A 15,663-nucleotide genomic window follows, 5' to 3' on the forward strand; every position below is an offset into this window, starting at 1 on the left:
TTTTCTCATTTCAAGGCCAAAAGTTGGGGCGGTTGTGTTATATTCGGGGTAGACTTATACGCGGCAATATGCTGTAGTTCTACCACATTCCCGAAAAGTCATTAACGTATTGTAACGCACCCAGTGGGTGATGGGATGACCACTTCGGCCTGAACGTTGGGGTCCAGCACAACCGCCTCTCTAGCCATCTGGATGCCCAGGGGTGGGGTCGCTGCAGCTGCCTGGCATCCGCCACCATTCTCCGCAGACAAAGAGGATCCCACTACCGGCCACTGCCATCGAGGCCAGCTGGGGGTGCTGCTGCTGCGTCCCTCGTGCCTTGTGCCAAGAAAGCACCGGAGGCCCTTCGTTCTGTGCACACGAAGACCCCATCCAGTCCCGCTGGCGAAGGCAGTCCCTCAGTTGGTGAAGGAGGTACGGTGGCAGCTGCTGCGGCTGCGGCAGCGGCGAAAGCAGCACCTTCTGCAAGCCCCGCAGCTGCTCGCTGGGCTTGCGTCATGCGCTGCAGGGCCAATGCCTCTTGCTGCCTGCAAGGACAGAAAACGACATCATTCGTGAGCAAGTGAGAGCACAAAGACTACGACATGCATGGCTTTTCCCTGTGAAAGAGCCAATCTACGGGTATAACCCAGACCTGGCTTAAAAAAAAAAGAGAGTACACACTTGTCAAGGTATACAGCTGACTCTTGTAAAACAAAACCTGAAGAGACTGGAAAATGTGTTCTGTTCAACAGCAGTTCCGTTTACTGGGGGACGAACAAGGGCAAAGAATCCAAGTATGCCAATCCTGCTAAGGCAGCTGTTTCATTTGAGCAGCTGTTCTATTTAAGAGGACATGCAAGTCGAAAAACTAAAGTTTTTTTTGCAAAATTACATTTGCAAACTTTTATCTGAAGCTTAGTTGTTAGACTTTCATGATCAAAAAAAACTGTGAACTGTAATTAAACTTCAAGTATGTTAAAATTGCTCTCAAAGAGTGTAGGGTGGCTACGAAGAACTAAAAAGAGCTCATTGTCTAGAGTCCCTTGGAAATTGTCAGCTGGCTGCTTGCCATTGAATTTTGCAACAGGAGTTCCCTAAAGCTACACGATCAAAATAACTATGATTGCCAAACTCTCGTGATGACAGAAATCATCTTAAAAAACATCTTTTCTGCATAAATGAGCTTTAACTTGTATCTTCAAAATGCATTTTTCTTAGAATCCAGTTCTAAGCAACTTCTCATAGCCCAATCGGGACAGAATTTCGCCCACATAATTATTAGGACTGTATGTGAAGGGTGCAATACTGCCTTTAATACTTGATATCACCTATATAATTACTACAAACCTATAGTAAGCAATTAGTATGAGCTGGGGATTCGAACAATTCTCAAATTCCAATTTGTCGTGCTCATTAAATTGCCGAAGTCCTTTCTTGATACTTATTTGATACTTGATGTTATGATTTTGCCCCTTCTGCTGGGGCCCTTAAATGGGCCTGCAGTATTTTGTAAATAAAAATAAAGTTTGCATTCTACAGTTAACATAAAGTAATACGAGTCATTATTGGCTCAAAAACGTTTAGTGGAATAAAAGGTTTGTCCAAAATGAACTATACTTTGCAGATTGTCATGGCATAAAACAAAAACTGCGCTAGTTTCTAAAAAAGTTTAACTGGCTAATGAAAATCAGCCTAAAAAAGACTATATATACAGCCAAAAATTGATTTGCGTGGGCTACATAGCAATGCAACATATTTTTCCCTCAGATCCCATCTCCCTTTAACAAAGTTCTGTTAATCGAGAAGCTACTGTATTGTCGAAAGACGAGTGCTGCATGTTGCTCTGCATCTCTTCACAATCTTATACCGTTGGACAGCTTCGCAGGGCACATGCTCTAAGGAGCAGTTCTTGTGCCTACTTATTTGTCTATTACATCAGTGTCTTTTACAGAGATGTTCAACTGTATCCACGCGAGGTTCAACTTTCTTCCACACGAGCCGAGATCCTTTGTGGCCGTAGACGATAGATAGGCTCCTTCTCCAAGACCTGCCTACTTTCACTGCATGTGCACATGCCTGCCTGCTCGGAACTTCACTTCAAAAACCCCAACCCTCCCCCACACCCCACCCAAAACAAAAATGCGCCAGCTGGAGATAATGCTTTGTCCCACCATCTCCAAAGATTTCACAGGCTGTGCCTGTCCATAATTGCACTATATTCAAAGGTTTTTTTCTTTAGTTCAATCTCCGCTTTACTAGAACAAATTCCTGGTCTGTTAAATATTTGGAATAGTGAGCTTTAACATTAAAAAAGTTAGGACTAAGAAAACAAGATTTTTCTTATGTGTGTTTAGCTTGATTTGTCTGATCAGCATGCCGAGGCTCAGAGAACATCTTAATATCATGGAGAATAAAAAAAATCGCAAACTGAAACTGCAAGAAGGTAATACTTCACATCACAAAGCAGTAACAATGTAACACAACAACCGTATTTTCTCGCATATGTGAGGGTGCGGGTCATCTCTGAATTATCTGGAAGCAGAGGTCAGCTTCACGGCAATGCATGGCCTGCTGTGCAGTCCGCGTTTCCATCTGCATCGTTTGGTGCAAACCCAATAAAACCATCACAGGCCACAATCAGATCCCATCTGTAGCATGTCGATTCACTTTTTGCGTGCTTTGTTTGATTTGGTCAACAGCGTCACAACAGCGATTTGACAACGTCTGTTTCTAAGTCAGGTGTGACCAATTTGCAACGTTGGTCAGCCTTATCTGGTGAGGCACCATGAGTGGGCCACAGCGTGAAAGAAAATCTCGAGATCATAGCTACTGTGAGGAGCCACGACGTCAACAAGTCCTGTACTCGCGACTGGTGAAAAAAAAAAGGACTCTCTCAAAAATACACGCAAAAATAAAGAGAGGATTTCGCGGACCGAAGACTGGTGACTGTACCCCCTTCTTGAGACGCAGTTAGTCAAATTGATTGAAAAGCGGAGGATTCGTGGCCATGCTGTGTCAAAGGAGATGGCGCAAACGGAAGCGCTAATGTTGGCCTGCGTGATGAGCTTCTCACGTGAGTTTCATGTGAGCTGTGTATGATTCCAGTGATTTATGGCCAGGCTGGGGGTGATTCCGGCCGACGTGGTGGCAGCAGGGACAGTGGCGAGTCGGGCGATGATTGAAGGAACGGAATCGGTGCAGTCAACGTTGCGACGATTGCTTCGAAATAAAGTTTTTTTGTAAACGAGATCGTGACTGTGCAGTTGCAACTATAATAATCATGCAAGTTACACGTGAGAATTTTTTGTTTTTGTTTTTTGGGGAAGTTCAAAGTTAGAGAGACGGGTTAGATGCGAGAAAATACGTTAACTCAAGTAATACAATTACTGGTGCATCTTACTGGTCATTTTGGAGCACTAATGTCACATTCAGCTCGTTGAAATGAAGCACTTCGAGAATGGCCTGCCGGTTCTTTCAGAGCACCACGCTTCATCTTGAAGGGCAACGGAAATCGGATCACTCGATTTGCACTTCATTTCTTTGCAACAGAAGACGCAGCAACATCCAACGATTGCTCGTGCAAGCAGCTGCAGCACATTAGATTAGGACGACCATGATCTGGCTCAGATCAAGAACATGCGCCGCATTGTTGCGCGCATGCTCTTGATCTAAGTCAGAGCAGTGAGCAGTCAGAGCAGAGTCAGAGCAGTGATGCCCAGCCAAATGTGCCAGAAGACAAGACAATGGCCCTTCTAGTATAACGTGCCCGCATATCTCGATTCGAATCGTTCCCATAAGCAGGCTAATATGCAAAAATGTGGCCCTCACCTTTGCATGTACAGGGAGTGCTCCTACATGCACCGCCTCTGCATCTCTTGCATTCTCTGCTGAGTCTGAAGGAAAGAACACAGAACGAACAGGAAAGTTTTAACTAGACCATGCAAAAACTTAGAAACTATGCTTGAAAGGAGTACACAACACACACAAAACTTTGAAGGCCAGGTAATTTGTGAGATTTCTATGTGTGGACACCCACACCTAATACAAATATTACTGGCTGATACAGCATAAGACAAACTCAACTTTGAAGTGTACGCTGCACAAATGAGCAGAAAACTGGGCACCTCACACCACCAACATGAACTCTGTTTTAATGTAGACAACCGACATCCCAATACATCTCAAGTTTGGACTGGCTGATGTGCATCCTCCCAGTGCTCTAAATGTCACAGTTGTCACAAGATGCTCAGGTGCAGGTGATGCCACGTGCATTGCTATTTTGCGTACTCACAAGGTCGCCTGAGTTTACAAAACCAACCCGCTTCTCTCAACACTCCCCTCTCATATCGAAGCTGTGGCTGGGCACTATAGAAACGTCTCCATATAATCATCACACGCTCGAGTGAACAAGGCTTGTTCTAGCCATAGGAAGTCACAGTGCGACTAGGACAATAGAAGAACAACATGTAAGCAAGACAGACGAGTGCCGCTCTTCGACCACGCTGTTCGACCAGCCCTGTTGAGTGTTCGTACATAGTCACAGTCGTACCGTGCCTTTTTACGGCTATGAACCAGCTCGCCCAGACCAAAGTCTCACTTCTTTTAGCCATGATAAGTGGGAAAGTAGCTATTTATTGCAAGTGAAAAAATGAGACAAAATCTTTGTGTCTGTATTTCTTTGAATGCAGCTGTCTTCTACCAATTATGACAATATAAACACACAATGAAGTATGGAGTTTAAGAGAGAAGAAAAATTAGTTGTCATATCTCAATCTAACTGACAATGACAACAAGATATGAAATGGTTACAAAGTCAGCATATTTATAGCTAACTCAAAATTTTATTGGACTTAATTATATTTAGACATTTTTATCATAGTGGCAACAATCTTAATGCATGCGAGTAAACACAGTAGAGTATCTGAAACATACTTAAAATATTAATAGTAGCAGATGTGAGAATTGACTTTAAAATAGAAAAATTTTTTTGCCTATTTCAATGCAATTATATGTGCAACTTTACCAAGTGACAGCCGAAAATAACTTAGCGAAAAATTGGGGGACCCTTAAAGAGAACCTGAAGTCAGATAACAATTTACGCCGAGTGAAAGCTCAATGTATGACAACATCTGAAACGACAATATTATAAACAGCAGTGCTCTGCTTATGAGCAATTTCGTTAAATTCACAAGAATACATGCACCTCTGCAGGACATTCTCAAAATGATCCCAATGTTGTCAGACGAACCACCTACAATTGATCACTAGTAATCTATCCAGCTCCACTAAAAAGAACCTTCCGTGCACCAAGAGACGCAATAAAATACCGCTTGTTCGTTTATTTTTGAATCATGAAAGAAAGAATCGCCGGACATGACTATGGGGAATGGCGTGACATCGCCGGCCTGGAGTGACCAGACCATTTGCCAACATTGTCTGTATCATATCGTCCGCATCTTGTCTTGTCACATCGTTCTAGTGCACAGGCGTACGCTACCCTACCCACTATGACGATTCGCGATTCTTTTCGTGTTTAGGACCTGTTCTCGCTCACTTCGCAGTCGGCTCAGCATACCCTCCGCACGTGTGGGGAAGCGTAAAAAGGGCTGTTAATTTGCACGGAACGAATCACAAAATATCCAAGTCGGTGAGGCCACGAAAACCCTCGGCCCAACAACACGATTCTTTGACCACAGCCACCAATTCTTTGAACACCACCGCACGCGCCGATCAGGCAGCCGTCCATAGACATGTGCGCACGTCTGCGTGCATGTTGCGCGTTTCACTGACCTTTCAAGCAAGCTGCCCGATCTGCCTCGTTCCCGCGTGTTTTAGTTTTCAAGGTCTCCTTCCTGCCGTATCCTCCCTTCTCTTCACTCTATCGAAAGTCCCAGCCATTCTCTCGCCAATCGGCTCTTCTCTCTTGACACAACTCCTTCGCCCATCTCCAACGCTCTGCGACTCAAGCCACGCTGACTCGAATTCAGAAGTTGTTTTTAGACTAGAAACAGGCCCAGAGCTATACCACGCATTCTGGCATGTGTGTTGTGCGTGTGCGTCTTGCTCGCTTTCGGTGTGTGCGTGTGTTGTCAGGATAGCTTTTTCACGCCGCTCAACAAAACGTCGAAAGTGTGCCCACTTGGCTTGGGCGTAATCCGCACCTTAGGTGCCGCGTTGCGGAGCGCTTGCTCATAGCTGTTGACCACCTGGCAACCAACTTGCCATTTCAGGCGTGCCGGTATTCATCTGTGTAGATGGTGAATATTTTGAGGGCAGCGGTGACGGCTACGTGCGCACGAAACTGCTTTCGCAAGGCCGACTTCGTCGACGTCAGGCCTGATGCAGAGCCCGAAGATGCCGAACAGGACCATTCCGGCGACGATTTGTGGTAGCGTGTCGTTGACTCCGACCTGACAGAGCGGGTGGGGCATCAGTTGCGATGGTTTGACTACAGCCAAAGATGATGCTGACACCGTGGAACCATGGATTAGGGCATTGTGAATTAAGTACGCGGCAAGAGTGACTTTGAGGAATCGGATTGCCAGAACGACGAAACTTAGGAGCCATTTCCTCATGCAGCTCATGCCCCTGGCCTCGGCGAAGAGCACTCTGTTGTTTGAAATAAACTTGAGACCGCCCTTATCCTTCCTGCTCTTCGAAACATGTGCATCACGAAATTTTTGGGGCAAAAAATTTTGTGTTTCCACTCGCAACTTTTTTAAAAGTTGTGTTTCATTTGGTTTCCCGGGAAGTCGGGAGATCGCCGACTTCGTTCGCCGTTACCGATCAGCGGCGCTCCGAGATGTTCATTGTAAGTGCGATTTTGTGCCATAAAACTAATGTATATTTCCACAGTCATGCGGATATTATTCGTTTTAAGCCAAAGTTCGTTTTAAGTGAGGCCGTTATATGTGGGCTCGACTGTATTAGAAGTAATCAGAGCTTGTCATTTGCTGTGCCGGCTAGCTTGCGACTCCAAGGGCTATGTTTTCCCCCAATACCAGGCCCTAATGTTGCCAGAAACACAGGGAAATGATGGGCCTCTCTGCGGTCATCGAAAAAAAAAACGCATTCATAATCAACTAAAATGTGCGCCTGCAGAAACAAGACATCTTCACTGCAACACAGTAACACGCAGACAGCATGTTGCCTGCTCTTTGCTGCGCCAGCACGTCATGATGCGACCATTCGCACATTCTTTCTAGTATAATTAGGAATTTAATAATGGCCAGTATAACGAAACTCATGATCTGTTATGGCTGAGAAAAATTATCTCCGAAACTTCCAGACTTAGTTTTCGAAGTAGGTGTTGGTGGCAAGGACTCCGTCAGCACTGCAAAGGCACTATTTGCTGGAGCAACCGGCAGTTGGAGGTTTGCATACATAGTGTTTTCCGCCAAACTTACTTTCATTAATTTCTTTGCTATTCCAGAAGACTGGGTAAATTATGACCCGCTGAAGTTGCGAGAAACATGCGATCTGCTGCCCAAGCATCACCACAGAATTGCAATGATGCATGTCTCGTTTGCTGCAGGCGCATGTTTCGGTTCACCACGAGGCCTTTTTTTTCCCTCTCTCTGGAAGTAGCGAAGCTGCAGTGCTTTAGCTGCCACTCATTAGAATTGCTACGTTGCATTGCCTTGTGGCTATTAAGAGTCGTCGTTTCCGCAGATTTGTGCAGGAATCAAGATTTGGAACTGGCACAAGCATCCAAAGCTTTCAAATTAACCGGACAGGTGCCGGCCACCGCTGCAAATAATCAAGACAAGCTTACATTGCAAAATACGGGATCGTGAAAATCCTTCGAATCAAGTGAAATTTCGAAATAATTGAGTTCAAATTAATGAGGTTCTGCTGAATAAAATGAGCATGAGAACTTTTTTAGGTATTCACTGGTCGATGTGACCCACTGGATGGTACACCACTGTGTCCTTACATGCCAGAGCCTGGTGTGAGATGGGTTCATGCAGACAAATACGGCAGCCGAGAAAGGCGCAATCTCGAAGTGTGCAGACGGCACGATGAAGAGCGGCTGGTACGGTGAGCTTGGCTGTCCCAACCCCATGTTCAAGCCAGGGCTCGAATTCAGGGGCGGGGGAGGAGGAGGATTTGGCGGAGACAGGTAGATGACGTGAAATCTTGTCAACGCTGTTGGGAGAGAACACAGAGACTGTAAGCACTCCAGGTGAATGCAAACTAGATTTGCATGCACCTGAATGTATTGCAAGATGTACAGTCGAACCCTGCTACAAAGAATGCTGCTTCAACAAAATTTCCCCTACAACAACATAAAACACACAAATATTCTTGCCTCAACAAACACTTTTTTTCCAGCCATTCCACTGCAACAAAAATTGATGATGCAATTTCAGGCTCAGATAATTAATGCCACGCAGCAAACACATTCTTGAACATTTGTTGCATTTTCAGAACATAAACATACAAACGGGCATCGGCTCTACCTGAAACCAGCATCATTTACTGGTTTAATGGATGATGATGAGTGGTGCTTTATGGTTCAAGAGCCACATGATGGCCAAAGAGCACCATTTCGTGAGACGAGGGATGTGGAAAATGTTTATGGTAGGTGGCTGTGGCTGTATAAGGCCTGAAAATTCCACACACTGCGGTGGGTAAAACATAGCAGTATTAAAAGTATGACAGTGACGTGAAAGGTATCTAGTGAGAATGGGTGGTGAAAGATCGTGATGGGAAACTGTGGTGATAAGTGGTATTAGCACAAATGCCTCTTGAACGCCCTTGTATACAAGGGTCGGGAGGCATGTGCTGTGTTTTTGTAGTAACCGTAGCAGCAACCTCTCTTCAGAGGCCGTGCTACAAATTTCCTGAGTAAATCACTTGAAAGTCTTGCACCTGCTTTAAAACTGACAGCTGTGACCCGGGTTTGAAAAGTGGATCCCTACCGATGAACATTGCTGGGTGGAGTCTTATTTGTCGTTGGTAGGCTAATGCGAAGAATTGTTTTTTAAGGGAGTCTGATTTCTTACATTTAATTAAAATGTGAAGCACAGTTTGTGCTTCACCACATCTCTCAAGCAATGGTGGATCGTCAACAGACAAAAGGTATGAGTGTGTCGTGTATGTGTGTCCTATCCTTAGCCTTGTTAGTGTAACTTGTGTGCGGCGTGATTTAGATACCGCCGGCCACTGACCGAGTTGCGGTTTGGTAACATGCAGTTTATTTCGTGTGTGTGTATCCCATGTGCGCTGCCAAAAAGCCCTGAGGTTTCGTTTGGGGGAGAGGTTTCAGGTCAAGTGCAGAGATCGCCATTGTTTTATTGGCATTGGTTGGCTTGGCGGATGCAGCCAAGTGGTCTGCCAATTCGTTTCCTTCTACCTCGCGGTGTCCTGACACCCAGTACACTACGACACGCTGTTTGAGTATACTGTGCATAGGAGTGAGTAGAGAGATACAAGGACAGAATGTTTGTGTTTTTTTCAGCGTTTTGACGGTTTTTACCACACTTAGGAAATCTGTGTATATTACTGCAGTTTGTAGGTTTATTTGTTTAATGTGTTTATCCGCGCAAGTATCGCATGAGCTTCTGCAGTAAAGATGCTTGTGATAGGATGAAGGGTACCGGCATCTGAAAAGGATGGGCCGACCGCAGCGTATGAGACAGAAGTATTCGTCTTTGAGGCATCGGTGTAGAACTCGGAACAACTGCATTTATGAAGGAGTTCATGAAAGCATGTGCGGATGTGTGCAACAGGAGCATGCTTTGGGACTTCTACAAAAAATATGTCGCAGTCTATAAGCTGCCACTGCCACGGCGGCAGATATGCAGCAAGAGCCATCAAACAGTGTTCTAGATGTGGCACATCTGTATCCTCAGCGAGGCCTCTCACACGAAGCGAGTAAGGCTGTCTCAACGAAAGATGGCTATGGAACAGGTCACAATAAGACTGATCATTGATTGTGAAATACAGGCTTTTAATGGGGCTAGTGCGAAGAGCACCCAAAGAAAGGCGAGTTCCCAAATGGTGCATGGGGCCCAGCATCACCAGAGCACATTGAGTCGCAGACTAATAAACAACGGCCCCATAATCTAAGCGGGTGCGAATGAGGCTTCTATACAAATTCATGAGACATTTCCTGTCACTATCCCCCGTAGTACGTGACAACACTTTTAGAACATTCATGGCGTTTACACATTTTGTTTCTAAATACTTGATGTGCGGTATGAAGGTTAGCTTTTCGTCCAAGATTAGACCTAAGAATTTATGCTCGGCATTAACAGGCAGATGTTGACCATTCAGTTGAATGTCGGGTTCTGAGTGCATACCTCTCTCTCGGGAGAACAAGACACACGTGCTTTTTTGTGGGTTCAGCCGGATTTCGTTTTCCTCTGCCCATTCGGAGACCTTGTTCACACCTAGCTGAACCTGCCGCTCACACATTACCAGGTTGCATGACTTAAGCACTAAAAGTTGCTTATCTTCTTTTGCAAAGCGTTCCGGCCCCGCCGCGGTGGTCTAGTGGCTAAGGTACTCGGCTGCTGACCCGCAGGGCGCGGGTTCAAATCCCGGCTGCGGCGGCTGCATTTCTGATGGAGGCGGAAATGTCGTAGGCCCGTGTGCTCAGATTTGGGTGCACGTTAAAGAACCCCAGGTGGTCAAAATTTCCGGAGCCCTACACTACGGCGTCTCTCATAATCATATGGTGGTTTTGGGACGTTAAACCCCACAAATCAATCAATCAATGCAAAGCGTTCCGATTGCCCACAATGATGTCTGACTCAATTTCAGTTAAGGCCATGATGTCGCTGTACACCGATAACAGTGTTTATCAGTGCTCGCATCCACTCCGAGCTCACTGGCCGTGTAAGCACTGCCTCTTCAATCATAGTGTCGGAGGTGTCGGAATCCTCTGTGACTCAATGAATGATTTCGTCATCGGTCAACTGCACTACAGCTCGAGGTTTTCGTCAGCATCGGCAAAGCACTCAAAGGGTATTGCGGCTGGTATCAACACGCCGGCAGCGCGCAGATCGTCAAAGGTAACCTCTGTGGATAGAAGTTCGTCATACACGCAGCCACTCTGCGGCCTCGGCAAATTCGCTCAACGAAAACCGTAGCACCACACAGCTAGAAACTCTATGGCTGCAGAAGATGAGAAAACATGAATGCTGAAGATGGGATGCAGCAGCACACCATCTGCTGCATAGATGACAGAACAACACGTGAACGAATAGTGAGGATTGACCACAGGTTTGACGACTATGCTACGGCAGGCAATGAATTGGTGTGTGCTGGATTGAGTCAGTTGCCGTTTCGAGGGTATGGCAGCCGTGACGCGGTACACGAACGATGATAGAATGGTGGGTTCGAGCATACGAAATGCAAAATTGCGGTGTTGATGGTGACTTTAAGTCTGCGGTTAGCAATAAAAAGCCCGAAAAATGGGATGGCGAATGCTGTAGGTATCCGAAATGTCCGACTTTTTAATACATTGACTCTGTGAAGAACTTGACGGTGCTGGAGATCAGTCCGGGGAATCAGGCATGTCCGGAACTTATAACATCCAGAAAACCGAATGTTAACTGTGTTCCTTGTGAAAACAGGGGTGGTGCTTAGAAATGGGGGTTGCATAGCTTTATGAAAACACGGCATTCGTCACCGTTTTTAGGATAATGTCCATGTGACACTTTTTCTGGCTGCCGCACTTTTCTGTTTCGGCCTTCTGAAAAGCGTACTTGAAAGGCCCTGCTCTGCTTTTTAGCTCTGAAATATACTCACCTGGGTAAACATGAGTGTGACCCAGCACCATGTTGTATGGCTCCCCATAGCTAATACAGCTTGCATAAATTCTGCAAGGCTCAGCCCCGGGTGGTCCAGTACCCTGAAAAAACCATAAGCTTTTGTTTCACATCTGACAAACTTTCAGTGTAGGTACTTAGCGAGCAATTGGAGTGCTCAATGAACACTATCCTATACCTCAACGAGGGTTGTGTTGAAGTAGGTGGACATCAGTGTACGCGAGACATACGCACTCTTTTTGCTGTGGCGTCAAGTGTGGCAGTTTTTCTCAGCAGTCGATACATTTGCCACCAGTCTTTCACAAAAAAAAAGAAAAAGTGAAGAATTACAATTATTAACCGCTGTCCAATGGTGTGATAAGTTACCTTGACATTAATTTCTCCTCCAAACTTTTCTGATCATTGTTAAAACGCAGTACATGGACTGAGATCACCTCTCAATCTCACTGCTTTCTGCAGAAACACACAACTTGTGTACTGTAACTAGCAACTGTTCCTCAGTTTTCAGGTTTCTCTGTTAGCTTGAAGAAACATGGGGTGGGGGAGAGGGAAGCAGAGTCTTGGCATCAACAGGTCCGGCAGGCTGCACCAACTGTGAATACAGACGAGGTGCACAGAAGGTGTCACTTTTGCAATTAAATTTTAAAAGTTAGTTAAATTATACCACAAGCTCATGGTAAATGCAGTCTCTAATCAGACTGTTAATGTACGCTACCCCCAAAAGAGGTTGGAAAAAGCTGAAAATCAATGCCTTCATAAAAAAAAAAACTTTTGCACCCAAGATTCATTCAAAGTGCTATAGGATGCCCTGCAACCGATTTTCACGAAATCACCTAACCTCAGCATTAGATCGGAAAGTCCAACTTCCTTGCACAAAAATGGGCAAAAAAGCAGACACAGCTGGTTATATTTGAAGGAGCATAACAAAAAAATTTACTATAACAATGCACCACAAGCACGTCTTACTACACACGAGTGTCCACATGTACGGACAGCATGAGGAGGAGTCCAGGGGCCGTGATACGAGTGCCCTGCCTCAACACCCTTGTCCACCCAAACCCACCATGGTGTGTGCGCAGGAGTCGCCACTTTCCACATTGCAGTGGACGTGTTGGTGCAATGGCTCGGCAGGAGCGGCGTTCCCGTGAACCCGGCAGCTGGCAAAGCCGGAGACCAGGCTGGAAGAAGTGGGTGGTTGAGAGGCATCCCCGTACGGCTGAGCAGGATAGCCGTGCATGTGGCTCATGTGTAGCCGGCTACTCGGCGATTGCAGCAGCGAGCATGAAGGTGGGCCCCTGTGCATGCGCCCGAAGCACTGCTCCCTGCCAGGAGGGAGGGGACGATCGCTGCACACAGGACATTACTCGTCACACACACTGTAGTGAAGAAAAGTGACACATAAGCATGGGAATGAATGGCAATGATTGTTACCTACTGGTAACAATCTTGACGATGCAAATTATTTGGGCACACACAAAATATTCTCACAGTCCCGTATTCGTATGCATATTTGCAAAGTTCGGAGATTTTGAATTCGGTAGACTTCCAGAACGGGAAGGGGTCGTAAACACCGCTGTTGTGGTCTTATAATGGCTTGCAGTGACCAAACACGTGACGATAGGGCTTCCCGGTAGAAGGTGCGAGTCTCGAAGGAAGGGAAATTTGATGGTATCTCCAAAAATATTGCATGATCAGAACAACTATCAAAATACGTTTCTGACAAAAGAATTCACGTGTATCTTCCTGGGACATACGTGAACGTACGAGATGGCGCAGATGGCTGCCAAGGAAGCGTGGGTCAAAGCTTTGCTTGAGACCAATTGAAAACTGAATGCCAGGCACGCCAAATCACTTCTATTACTTCTTACGTCGTTATTGCCTTTCATCTACTGCTGCGTTAACCATGTGCCCTCAACTAGTAGTCGCTAGTGATGATCGCCTTGCAGAGGCTGTAGTTTCTCATGTGGCGATTCCGGAAAACGGTGCTGGCTGTGCGGTGCCTTCAAAACCAAGTAGGGTGTGTGAATATTCAAAAGTTTCGAATATTATTTCGCATTGGATTCGATAACCACATACAGTTAAACTTGAACATAATGAAATTAGTAAAGTCTAGAAAAAAATCGTTATAAATACAATTTCGTTACATGAAAGGTCGGTAAAAAAATTCGGAAAACAAACGCAAAAATTAGTGAAAAGGGAGAGTGAAGACAGTGCTAAAAGAAAACACTCATCTTACAGTAATAAAAGCTGCGTTATTATTGCCATGGCAATAATATGGACATTCTCGGCGGGGTTTAGTTGTCGCGGCCATGTTCCCTACAAGTACAAATTGAAAACATGCCCCTGTGCATCGTAATTTTTCCGAGTCGCCAAAGTGCACGAGCGCTGCTGAAGCAGGACAAAACGAGTCGGCCTATCCCTATCGCCTGGAAAGTGAATAAAATAACATCTTCCGCATATTAGAACTGCCGTCAAATCCTCAAACAGAAAGTAAACCACCTGTCTTGAATGAGCATGAAACAATGCAGGAAGTGGGATCATGTAGCTATGATGAACTTGGATTCAAGGGCAGTCGCTGTCGCTAGCACGCATGCTATCTCGGTGAGTATCGGTGCGGTTTCAACGCGTAGGGACTGTGGGAAAATAACACTTCACCCTGGAGCAGCCATATTTGCATACACCAGCATTTTGTAGGAGTTCTACGACATTGGACCCAAAAGAGTTGGCTGCCAGACTTACTTAATTTCCTACACGATTGTCGGAAATCAAGAAAAAATCACAGTTTCACTGCAAGGGCAAAGCAATGAATGGATAGCAGCAACTTGGAATGTAATGCTGAAAACGGCAAGCAGATCGAAGCGTGCAGCGTGCTGCTCCCGCACAAAAACAACATACACAGGATGACATTAAACAAACAACATTTACTGCTCGACACTTAACACACCATTTAAATAAAAACGAGGCATGAAATGTCATCACAGGTACTGTGCAAACTAACAATTGACCTAGTCGTTCGCTGTTTTTAAAAACAGCACTCTTTTCGCAAACAGTGGCTGTCCAGCGAGCGATGTGATCTTTGAGTGCCCGGCAACTAAACGCTATAGTTCCGGTCAAAGTAGAAGGCGCGCAATTCTCCCCACCGAAGGATAAGCTTGCGCACGCAAAAGATGCTCTGCCTACTTCAGTTTCTGCTGGGTTTTCAATGGTGCATGTTGTGTTCTCAGTCAAGCAACAAGGAAAAAAAACAACAAACAACGGTATGCCGAACCACTGCGTCGCGGTTGGATGTGAGTCGCATCTCGCAATTTAGTTTTGTTTGTTGGCACACATCGCAGCCATCAACGCATCTGGCGGAAGTTACGTGCGGACGTCGCTATAATTTTACCCGTAATGTCGACATCGGCCTACCTGTGTTTACAAACAAAAGATGGGTCTATAGGCTGCCTCCACACCATCAAGATTTATTTAGGCCTCTTCGGCACAGACACCCCTGCGGGGATGCAAACTGCTGAACAACTTGCGTAGTACAGTCAAGCCCGCTTATAACGAACCTGAGCGCGACGCGGCATCCGTTCGCTGTATCCCAAAGTTCGTAATAATTGAAACACAGCTTTTAAAAAAAAAGTTGCAAGTGAAAACAGAAATTCTTTTTGCCCCAAAAGGTCCGTGATGCATGTGTTTCGAAGAGCAGAAGCGATAAGAGTGGTCTGGAGTTCATTTAAAATGGCAGGGTGCTCGTTCGCCGAGGCTCGTGGCATAAGCTGCATGAGGCACTGACTCCAAAGTTTCCACGTTCTCGCAATCCGATTCCTCCAAATCACTCTCACCACAAACTTCATTGACAATGCCCAAATCTGTGCACAGTTCCGCAGTGTCGGCACCATTATCGGCCATAATTAAA

The 15,663-nt window shown here is 45.6% G+C and overlaps 3 protein-coding genes across 12 annotated transcripts in view; 1 reads left to right on the plus strand and 2 right to left on the minus strand.

Moving 5' to 3' along the window:
- LOC142813825 (uncharacterized) overlaps window positions 1-310 on the minus strand; it is a 33,740-nt gene extending 33,430 nt beyond the window's left edge. The window contains exon 1 of the mRNA XM_075891761.1: window positions 121-310. Coding sequence (XP_075747876.1) covers window positions 121-188 — 68 coding nt within the window. The 5' untranslated portion in view covers window positions 189-310. The remainder of the gene's footprint in view (window positions 1-120) is intronic.
- Window positions 1-15,663, plus strand: part of LOC119172939 (uncharacterized) — a 1,216,589-nt gene that overhangs the window by 250,813 nt on the left and 950,113 nt on the right. The gene's annotated exons all lie outside the window — the stretch shown is intronic.
- LOC142813823 (uncharacterized) overlaps window positions 263-15,663 on the minus strand; it is a 548,512-nt gene continuing 533,111 nt past the window's right edge. For all 3 annotated transcript variants that reach the window (XM_075891752.1, XM_075891749.1, XM_075891750.1), the window contains one exon: window positions 263-527. In XM_075891752.1, coding sequence (XP_075747867.1) covers window positions 263-527 — 265 coding nt within the window. The remainder of the gene's footprint in view (window positions 528-15,663) is intronic.

This window comes from Rhipicephalus microplus, chromosome 4 (assembly GCF_043290135.1).
Source record: "Rhipicephalus microplus isolate Deutch F79 chromosome 4, USDA_Rmic, whole genome shotgun sequence".
Taxonomy (NCBI): domain Eukaryota; kingdom Metazoa; phylum Arthropoda; class Arachnida; order Ixodida; family Ixodidae; genus Rhipicephalus; species Rhipicephalus microplus.